Raw genomic sequence first — 11,108 nt, 5'->3', positions numbered from 1 at the left:
CCCAAAGATGACGATGACATCCCTGGCCTCAAGTCCCCGTCTGGCTCACGCAGGGACCCAGATATTTTTAAGATCACACGCGCAATTCAGAGGGAGCTGGAGCCCCGGCAATCTGCGGCTGCACGGGGACCCACGGTTGGGGACATCATAGGAAGATAAACGTAGGCTTCAGCCCAGCGAAGAGAGATTTCAGATACATGGTGCCATGCAGGGCAAGGAAATGAACTTTTTGTTTTATATTTACGTCTGTAAGTCTTAAGTAAGATCGTCCGAACGTGCTGATGGCACGAATGAAGTCCTGCTGTAAAACCCAACGGATCAATTACGTGTGGCTTAACCATTTAATTCCTGCTAACATCACCATTTCAGAAATGTGTCAATACCGACAAGAAACACATTTCTTTCGCAAGAAGGGGGATTGCATCTCTTGATGTCTGTGTATAGGAAACCGGCAGAGGAACAAAATTCCGGTGAAAGGCCAAGAGGCGGTGGGCTCCGACTGGACGCTGCACACGTGTCGCCGGCCCCGCCCCCGCGCCCCGCCCCATCCCGATTATACGGGGTCAGCCAACGCTCGCGAGAGCCCGCTCGCCTTCCACGTTTGCCACGTTCCAAAGGACCAGGACAGACTGGAAAGTCGAAAGCGGCTCGCGCTCCCGGGCGGCTGCGTCGCGCCAGAACGGCCCTGAGTCTGCAGGGGGCGGGGAAGCGCGGCAGTGTTCCGCCCCATCACAGAAGCCATTGTGATTGGCTCCATGCTCCGTCACTTAGCTTTCCTCGGGAGGGCAGGGGCGGGGCTCAGCCGGGAAGGGGCGTGGCCGAGGGGCAGGAGAGCGGCGCGCTCTCGCGCCGGGAGGGTAGTCACCAGTTGGGCACACGCGAGGGCCGGGCGCGCGCAGGAGGCACGCGGGCGAAAATCCTCAGAGGCGCTGCGGGCGGTGCCGAGACGCAGGCGCTGCTGCAGGAGCCGCGATCCGCACCCGCTGCAGCGCCCGCCGCCATCAGCGCCCCCCGCGGCCCCCGCGCACCGAGGGAGCTCCCCACCCCTCGCCTGCTGCAGCGGTGCGCGCCATGGCCCCGCGCAAGAATGCCAAGGGCGGCGGCGGCAACAGCAGCAGCAGCAGCAGCGGCGGCTCCAGCAGCCCGAGCAGCTCCACCAGCGGCGGCAGCAGCAGCCCCGGGGCCCGGAGAGGTCAGAGGCGCTCCTGGGCCGGCTCTGGGGGTGGGGCCCGGGCGGCGGGCGCTGCGGGTCCGGCTCCCCAGATGCGCCGTGCGTCTCCTCCATTCTCCGTGCTGTTGCTACTCCGGGCGCAGGGCGGAGGCCGCGCTCGGTGGGCCTGGAGGGGCCGGGCGGAGCGGGGTCCGCGGCCTCGGGTTGGTCACGCCGGGGAGCCCCTTCCCGGCTGATCCCTCAGCTGCACTGCGCAGCCAAGTTGGGGGTTCTATGGAAAGACTCTTGGCTTTCCTTGGAATTGACGGGAGTAAGAGAAACGATTTACCTTTGCCGTGCATATTTTGGGGCATTTGGAAAGGAGCCAAAGTCAGAGAAAATAAGTTCCTGCCAAACCAGCAGCTTTTAAGAGCAACTGAAAAAGAATATTCTGTGAGGGCTGCAGGGGTGTGTGTGGAGGGAGGAGTGATTGAAATGTTCTTGGAGATTACTTTAAATATTTTTGCCTTAATTAACTTTCTTAACGTGCGTTATAGTTGCCTTTAAAGTATCACAGAATACGGTAGAATACTGGGCGAGCTTCTCTATTTTTCCTCTTTGTCTTATCTTTAAAAAAAAAATCTATTGGATATTCACCTTTCTCCTCCCTGTGCTTACCCAGCAAAGAGAGAACAGATGTTTTAAATCTGTTTCATCTCATATTTCAGTGGTTCTCGGGTTCTTTTTATAATTCTTTTGACTCATATTTAGGATATTGAAACTGCAATACACATGTGTATTGAATGTGACCTGTAAACTTTCCTTTTTGAAATAATTTAGATTCTGTTTCCTGAGGTCTACATGTAGTGTAGTTATGTATATCAAAAAAGTAAATCGGATAACTATAGTCATCCTTCAAAGAACCATTTTTAAAATAGCACTTGTCACTGTCTGAAGTTATTTATTTTCACGTGTATTGCCTTCCTGTGTTACTCCCTTGTGTTCATTCCTATTCCAACTCCTAGAGTGGGTCTGTCCCTTAATAGATGCTTAGTAAATATTTGATTCGCGAATCAAAGTACATTTGATTTGCGTACATTTAAATGGTGAAAGTAGTTCAGTTAAAATCACTGCATACATTTACATTCTGAAACCTAATATTTGTATCGTAAAGGGAAAAAAGGTACACACAGTTTCAATTGCAAAGCAATATTAATTCACCCTTGGCGGAAGTGAAGTTTGTGTTCCTTTGTCACTTGCCCTCAAATGACAGTCGGTTTACTTAAACAGGCAGAAGAGTAGATGAACTGTATCAGGCGGCTCTGGCCACACTTTCCCAAGTTTCTAAATGAGAAGAGCCATCCTGCAGCTTAAGCACCGAGCAGAGAAAACCGACAAACCGGACTCTAATGTTAATTGTTTTCAAAAGTTTTCTGTAACCATTTACAAGTGAAGCACATCTTTGTCCCATTTTGTCCTTTGTGGTCATGGGAGGGCTGGCTCATCTGAAGAAGTGGCTGTACGTGGGCTGGTATTGGTAAGAATGAGTATAGGGAAGTGTGTATTGTATTCCCACCCCCAGTGGTTCAGTAACTGACCCAGTTTTAACAGGTGGGTCATAAATTTAGGAAATGTTAGGACATAAGTGAACATATTCCGACTTTCACATTCAGGCATTTTAGAGCAAGTTCTGTCCACATTTGAGGGTCTATAGCCTTTTAAGCGTTTTGCACATCAATTCTATAATTGTCATGAAATAGACATAGTATATAAAAGAGAATATGTAAAAGAGAGAAGTGCCTGTATTACTAGAAAAAAACCCCCAAACATTCAAAGAGTTAGTCTTACGTGTTACATAACGAGTATTCTTTCTCTGCTGCTGCTTCTTTTTTTTTTTTTTTTTTTTTTTTTTTTTGAGTAAATACTGAGTTCTGACTGTGTGCCAGGTAGAAGGCACTGGAGAAGGAAAGGAGGTCCTGTTCTCTCAGTTGTGAACAGTTACACCGCAGTGTGAAAGTGTGATTCTATTTATACTGGCTTATAGCAGGTTATACCGGAAAGGTCATGCCACTTCTCTTTTGTAGCTATATTTATTGGATCACTGATGTGTAGATATTGATGCCCAAATCAATTCCCTGTGCTGGGGAAACCGTAGAAGCTGAAGAAATTTTAGAAGTAGCTTTACCGTGAATCCCATTCATCTCCCTTCTCCAGTCTCATAGATGAGGAAATTAATGCCCAGAAAGATTGTCTGGTTCATTAATGGTCATAGAGTTCTAGGAAACCCAGCTAGTTAATGGATGATCCAGACTAAACCCAGATTTTCTGTTGTTCATTCATTATACCATAATCCTGGATTTGAGGTTCTCTAAAATCTCTAATTGTAAGATTTTATGGGAGTCTTGAAGTTGAAGTAGATTCTTTGAAGTTTCCTTTGGCATACTGCGCCTAGTTATTTAAGAAAAGTATGCTTTTGTCGTGTCACCGATTACATTTTCTTTGACTAAAATTAAGTTTAAAGCAGTCACCTTTGAAATCTTAGTTTGAGAAGAAGTATATGGGCTCAAATAGTATGTTTTTGACATGTTTTGCATTAAAAGTCTGAAGCTGATGATGACATTGATCACATTATTTCTTAAACTTTTGTATGGAAGTGTGGTGTGAAAGACCCAGTCCTTTGAAGCTTGCATTTTAGGGAAAATGTGATTATCTGGCCTTCTGTTTATCTCGGTGATCATTTTATGGAAACGTGATGTTTTGAAATTGGAGCTTTGGGGATTTATATAACACTTAGATTTTTTTAAAGCAGGTGTCTGCTTTTCATTTAAGTCTTCAATTTAAATTGAAAGCAGATAAAATGCCTAGTTTTTTTTGCAGAACTTAATTTTACCTTTTCCGTTTTATTCTTTAAAATATAAAAGAAACATGAATAAGTTGGACATCTTACCCTTAACTAGCATATAAAAAATTGACTTGCTTGGCCGTTTGGGGCCAGGAGGAACCTCTTTCAGCTTTATTGATTTGAAATTCTTTGGTTGAGAAGGATCGTGATGTGCTTTTGGACTTATTTTGTAGTTACAGGCACTGGAATGTATAACATTTTTGTTTAGGTTTTCCCTTTTAAGTATCATTCATTCTTTGACTGTAGCTTCTCATTTGCTACAGGGATGTAAACATCTGACTTTGTAATATTGTGTTGCCACTATATCACGCTTTACCGGTAGGTGTCGCTGTGGAATACTTTATCCTCGTTCAATTTGAAGCTTCAGATTATGTAACCAACTAGTTTTTGGTATAATCAGTCCTGTACATACTCAGAACCGCTGATGGACAACTACTTAAAAACACTCAGCCAGGGAGGTGGGTATAGCTCAGTGGTAGAGCTCATGCTTAGCATGTGCGAGGTCCTGGGCTCAATCCCCAACACCTCCATCAAAACAAACAAACAAAACTGCTCAGCCAAAGTCTCTAGATTTGAAGCTTAGTAGTAAGAGTTGGTCCCTAGCAGTCTTACTTATTTAGGCAGTCATCTTATTTAGGATTAAATGCATTCATATCTGTAAAATGTATGCATTCGCAGATATATTTGATGGGTGTTAATCATTTAGAAATTTTTTTTCTTTCTTTCTACTTTCAGTATCTCTTAGATTCCTCGGTAGTTAACAGATACAATACATTGCTGATGCCTTCTGGCTCCCTTGAATGAGGAGGCCTTGGTGGAAGTTCCCTTTCTGCAGCCAGAGACTGGCGGTTCGGGCCAGTTGCTTAATCCTCTGTTAGTCATTCCAGAAGGAAAAGAGAGGAGGTCCATAATTCCTCCACTGTAGGAACTGTGTTCTCTGTTTCATGTTCAGGTGAGCAGCATTTTGACCACCTGGCCAGATCATAGAAAACTTACTGCTAAAAAATGTTTTGAGGGAATTCTTGAACACAGTTTTAAGAAGACCAAACGTATGCACCTGTATTGGGCTTAGGAAGTAAAAGGAGAGATCTGTGTTTTAGCTTTGCTGTAAAATCGTGTGTCTCAGAGAGATTACTAGAAAATGAGAGGTTTTCATTTTCAGCCAGTTACCAACAGGGTCATGTGGATAAAGGGTCATGTGGGCTGTCCACTTGATTTTTAGTTAGTATCAGAGTTTAACCCTTGAGCTCTCTGGTCCCAGTAGAATAAACCTTTTTTCTCCACAAAGGCAGTGTAGTTTGGAGAAGTCCGATGACTGGGATTTGTATCCATTTAAAAACCATGTGGCAGGTCACTCAAAATTTCTAATCCTTCTCTCATATGGAAAGAATTAATCAGTTGTGATGGCCCTAAAAGCAATTTTACATGCCTTTGTGTTTCTCAGATGTTTTCGTGCAAGTACCTCCAGGGGTAAGTTGAGTACGAACTTCGGAGTGTGTAAGGCCGTAGAGCTAAGCAGGTTATTGCAGGTTTGAACATTGTTTAATGCTTCATTTAAAGAAACCATTTTCTGCTACATCCTGTGGCATCTGTTTTAAGTGAAATGGATGTTCTAGAGGCGGCGTTTATCCTGGGCCTTGAGTACCACTTGACACATTTCTATCTACCTCGGGGGCGGGGGGGGGGGTGCGGTAAGTATCCCATCTGCCCATCAGCCTTCAAGTTGCGGATTTATCCTCTAATCCGAGATCTGTAACGTTATTTTTTTCTTACCAGAGCTCAGATACATTTTAGCCTTTGGATGCTACCCCAGCACAGTGTTTTAATATCCTGAAAATACGCAACTTACTTTGTGTCTTGGATACTTCTGCATATCCTACTGATTTAACTTCACTCTGTACCGAGATACAGATACGTTTTAAAATTAATGTTCCTTTAAAAAACCTTGTATGCATGTAGAGCCCATGTACAGTTTACTCGGATTTCTAAAGAAAGCCTCAGCCATCCGTTGGGAGACGTGGGGGTGCCTGGACTGGCTCCTGTTTTTCAGTATCTGCTGCCCCAGCGTCGTGTGCACAGCGCTGCACCCATGGGTTTAGGGCTGGGCAGACGCGTGTCTGGCGTAGCCCTGCACATCTGGCCATTTCTCCTAGAGGACCAGAGATGAAGATGTTCATTGCTTCCTCTTCTCTGTGTGCCACCATAGGGGCACCTGTTTCAGAGTCTAGTGCTTTAACCATTTCACTTTCTTCTGGCAGTGCTGGGAGTCAAGGTGGTATTTGCTTGTCAGTCATTATTAATTTTTAATGAGCAGGCTTCAGGCATTTGGTCTGCACTTAATATTTGTGTTTTCAGGGATGTGTCCTGGCTATCTTTGGCTGATATGGGTATCCTTTCATGGCAGATCACTGATCAGACTGATGATGCTGAGGACATGTTTGCTGTAGGTAACTTATTAGACTCAAAGGAAATTTTGAGCTTACTCGGTAAATAAATCTTTAGAAAATTTAGTTACATGAGATCTTTTGAAGGATTGGGGCCGTTCTTTGGCACCCTGTGAGACCCAGGTGGTTTGCCTGGTCGTCCTGGCTGTGGTGTGAGTGTCATCACCTGTCATAGAGGCTCTCTGTGCTCCAGTGCGGAATGGGCTGGGGGGTGGTGGAGGAGGGGGGTCCAGTTAGAGCAGAGTGGAAACCACGATTGCAGTGCCTGGAGAGATGCCAGCATTTCTCTCCTGGGTGTGTTCCTACAGATTTAACCCTGTGACTCATTCTGTATGGAAGTCAGCAGGCCTCAGTCTTCATTTTGAAGTGAGAGAATATTGAGAAAATAATTTTATCCCGTAACCAAGATTGTGTAACTGCCTTTTCTCATATTTGATATCGGTTTGACAGCCTTTGCTGTGATTCCATAGCGCAGGCTCAGTGTGATTTTGTTGTCCTGTCCTCTGTCTGACTCTGGTTCCTGCTTATTACGATGCTCGCATGCAGTTTCTCCCCGTCTTCCCCACTCTGTTTTATTTCCATTTTCCTGAATTGGTATACCCGAAAGCCTTTTTGGTCTTTGCTTCACAGGTAGATTTTATTTAGAAGTTATTTTTTCCCCTTACATGAAAATAAAAATCTGTGTTGTACATGTTTGTTGAAAGAACACCTAGCATTTAACTTTTCCTTTCTTTCGGTTAGATCAGTTTGAATAAGATGCTTGTCACTTACTGAATTTTATAAAATGTTTATAAACTATTTCATGCTTTTTGGTGGAGAGCCATCTCTGTAACTTTTAGAATAGAAATATTTCTATGTGCTGCTCTTTAAAACTGTTATCTATTTGAAATACTACATATTAAGATGTATAAATAGGTAGAAAGAGTAATGTAGTGGTTCCAGTGTATCCACCACACAGGTGAGGATGTAAAATGTTACCGCATTCTTGGTTTCTCCTCTCCTGTGTTGTACCTTCCAACCATGCCTACACTTTGTGATAATCATTCTCATGCATTTCTTGATAATATGTAACACACACATAATACATGTTGTGTTGCACCTTATATACTGTGTTTCCACTTGTGTAAAATACATCTATTGCTAAATGCTGTATCTATGAAAACTGCTTAGGAAGTATTATCTATTTCCCTGTGTATATTTGTGTATACTTGTTTAGCACATGTTAAAAGTTTTATGCATAGGCTCATACATGGCGTACTAATTTGACACTATTTGTTTGAGATGCTACCAAACTCGGGCTCTTTGTTTTCCTATAAATGTGTTTACTGTATGAACATATTCAGTGTATGAAGGTGCCATTTTTTGATTGGCCATCCTGGTGTCCAAGACCACCTGGCTTGTTGCATTTTTTCTTTTGAACACTCTTGCCCTAAACACTCTTGGGTCTGTCCAGCCCCTTGTGCACATGTTTAAATGTTTTCCTAGAGCATAACTTAGGATTGGAATTGTTGGGTCACGGCAAATGCATGTGCTGACTTTTTTTTTCACCCCAAAGTGGTTGTATCGCTTTGCACTCCCACCCCCTCGTGAGTGCAGCCGCACTGCCCACGCTCGGTAAGCTTTGATATTTGCAAGTTTAGTGGGTGTGAAGTAGTGTTTTGTGTCTTAAACTTGCCTTTTCCTGATCGCCAGTGAGGTGACTGGAGACAATAGCCATTTGTGTTTCCTTTTCTGTGAATCGCCTATTTATCTTTTTTGCCTATTTTTCTAGGGGTTTGTTTCTTTGGGTAGTTCTGATTTGTAGGGTTTTCTTTCTTTATCCAGAACCTCTTGATTATTTTCGGGAAAGAACTCCCAGTCTGTGATTACTCACACTGTCATTTTCTGTGGTATATTTTATTGAACAGAAGTTTTAGATTTTTTAAAATATATTAATAGTAGCATTTTTTTCTATTTTCTACTTTATGGTTTGTGCTCTTGTGCTTTATTTAAGATATCCTTTCTTATATAAGATCATAAAACATTCTCTACTTTTTTTCTAAAATATCTTAAATTTTGCTTTTCATGTTTAGATGTCTAAACCACAGGTTGTAGATTTAATTGTATATATTGTGAGGTAGAGATCTGATTCAGTATTTTTTTTAAAAAAATGGATAATGAAAATTTCCTGTACTATTAGTTGAAGTGTCTTCTTCCTACACTAGTCCACAGTGTCACCTACACACGTGTGGCTCTGATTTGTTGCTGGCGTGGAGGGGCAGGACCTCAGCCTGCCACTCTCCACAGCATCTCTGATTGGGCAGGTCCTTCTTCCTGGTATTTTTCACCATCGTCCTCACTGTTTTTGGACCTTTCCTCACCCATGTCTGTATTTTTAAAAATCTGCTTATCAAGTAAGTTTCATGAAAAGTATTTCAGGATTTTGACTGGATTTGTATTGAATTTATAGAACCATTTGGGACGAATACACAAATACAATATTGCATCTTCCTGCACACGAAAGTAGTATAATTTCCTCCTGGTGTAAGTCTTAACAATTAATTTTGATAGTTTTACTCAAAAGTAATACAGTTCTTTTATTAAATTTAGTCTAAGTACTTTATATTTTTTTTTTGAAACTAACATTAGGGAAAAATTTAAGTATACACCGAAGCTGAAAGAATGGTATAATGAGCCCCATCATCTCATGTTATGGTGGTTAACATTGAATATATTTGCTTTATGTCATACTCATAAATTAGACTGTTCTTTTATGCACTTTAAAGTGAGATTTAGACATCAGTACGTCTCGTTTCTAAACATTGATGCATGACTGTCCTTAAAGCTCAAATTTGTTATGGTCCCTGCCCTCCCCAACGAGGTAATACTCCCATACAGTGAATTGCATGAATCCTAGTGTGCGATTTGAGGAGTCTTTATAAATGTAAACATCTGTGTAACCCAGCCCAAGATGGAGAATGTTTCCGTCACCCCAGGAAAGTCTCAACCCTCTTCATTGTCGCCATCTCAGTCCTCAGAGCAACCACTGCACTGACTTTTCTCGCCTTCGGTCTGCATTGTCTGTTTTAGACTTTCATCTTGTCAGCACTTTTAACGTAAGGCTTCTTTGACTCAGCATAATTTTGAGGCTTGTCCATGCTGCATACATGAGTCCCTTGTTCCTTTTTATTGCCAGAAAGTCCCTTGTGTGACCGTAGCACCGTGGGTTAAGCCATTCGTTTATTGATGGATGCTTGGGCCGTTTGGACTCATAGGAAGAGCAGTCTATGAATATTGTAATGTTGTAGACAGTTTTTTTCTTCTTTTGGTGGACATATGTCTTCATTTCTCTTGAGCAAATGGCGAAGAATGAGTGGGTTATAGGGTAGGTGTATGTTTAGTTTTATTTAAAAAAGAAAAAAAAAACCTGCCAAACTATTTCCAGAGCGGTTGTACAATTTAATTGACGCTCCCACCGGCAGTGTGTGGGGGTTCCAGGTGCTGCTGTCCTCTTAGTTTTAGCCATTCTGGTGGGTGTTCAGCGGCCTCTCTCTGTAGTTTGAAATTGTATTTCCCTGGCACTGGGTACATTATGTTGTTCAAAACTGAACTTAACTCTCTTTATGAATAAAACATAATGATTATTTTATGGGCTTTAGCTACTTAGTCTGTTTCATTGTTAATCAATAAACACACTGGGAGCCCTGGGGGGCCTGAGACAGATGGAGATCCAGTCACCCATGGGCTCTGTGGCTCATATGAAGGCCCTGGTAGATTTATGTGCTAAACTAATTACCCTTTTGCTCTGTAAGGTTATATAAAGTAGGACATTTTTAAGGTCAAATTCAAGTATGTAAAGATGCAAAGTTTATAAGCAACTTGTATTTATTTTGTATTTTCTTCTAGAGGTAGTGCACTATTTGTGTTATTAAGTCCCCAGGCCAGTTTTTAGAATCCTCTTGTGATCGGTGAGACATTTAAGATGACGAATTAGGATAGAATGGGTTTAAGACAAGAGCACTGTTCACCAGCTTAAGTACTGACTTGGAATAAATTACATGCATTCAAGACCTTCCCCACCACTGGCCCCTCAGCAGTGCCTTGCAGGCTCCCCGGGGTTCCTTAGTTGGTGTTTGCCAGGTTTTCAGCACCAGCTATTTAAATCTTCAACTTCTTGAGCTTGGACCCTTGCTCCTTTCCATCCAGTTTTAGCAGACAGCTTCCTCCCATTGCTCAGGAAAACCAGAGGACATCTTTACGAGTGCTCATCCTTTCAGTGATGGGTGGGATTGGCCTCTGAGTTGCATGACATTTGGAGGCAACTGACACGAGACTGATTGCCCTGCTTAGTGGGGAGACAGGGTCTAGGACCAATGATGGCTGCAAAAGTCAGTACAGTTGAGAATCTCAGTGAAATATTGCTCTGATTGGGGCGTGAAAGTACCCAACAGCTGAAGTAGGTCTTGAATGTTCAGTAAAGCGCCTTTTCTTTCTTCAGGCCGAGGAGGAGGCCCAGTGGAGTGGTGGGTGAGGGGAGGTGAGCCAGCATCACGGTTAGAACTTGGAATCTTGGCAGTCACAGCGATTCCGGACCTTTGGCCCCCACCCACCTAAGAGGGAAGCCAAGGCTGGG

At 43.0% G+C, this 11,108-nt stretch overlaps 1 protein-coding gene across 7 annotated transcripts in view; it reads left to right on the top strand.

Moving 5' to 3' along the window:
• Positions 1-823: 823 nt before the first annotated feature.
• Positions 824-11,108, top strand: part of ASPH (aspartate beta-hydroxylase) — a 160,443-nt gene continuing 150,158 nt past the window's right edge. The window contains exon 1 of one of the 7 annotated variants that reach the window (XM_064480841.1): positions 824-1,192. In XM_064480841.1, coding sequence (XP_064336911.1) covers positions 1,072-1,192 — 121 coding nt within the window. In that variant the 5' untranslated portion in view covers positions 824-1,071. The remainder of the gene's footprint in view (positions 1,193-11,108) is intronic. The other 6 variants (XM_064480839.1, XM_064480840.1, XM_064480835.1 and 3 more) reach the window with 6 other exon arrangements.

Source organism: Camelus dromedarius, chromosome 30 (genome assembly GCF_036321535.1).
Source record: "Camelus dromedarius isolate mCamDro1 chromosome 30, mCamDro1.pat, whole genome shotgun sequence".
NCBI lineage: Eukaryota > Metazoa > Chordata > Mammalia > Artiodactyla > Camelidae > Camelus > Camelus dromedarius.
This window is presented reverse-complemented; position numbering and strand designations above follow the sequence as displayed.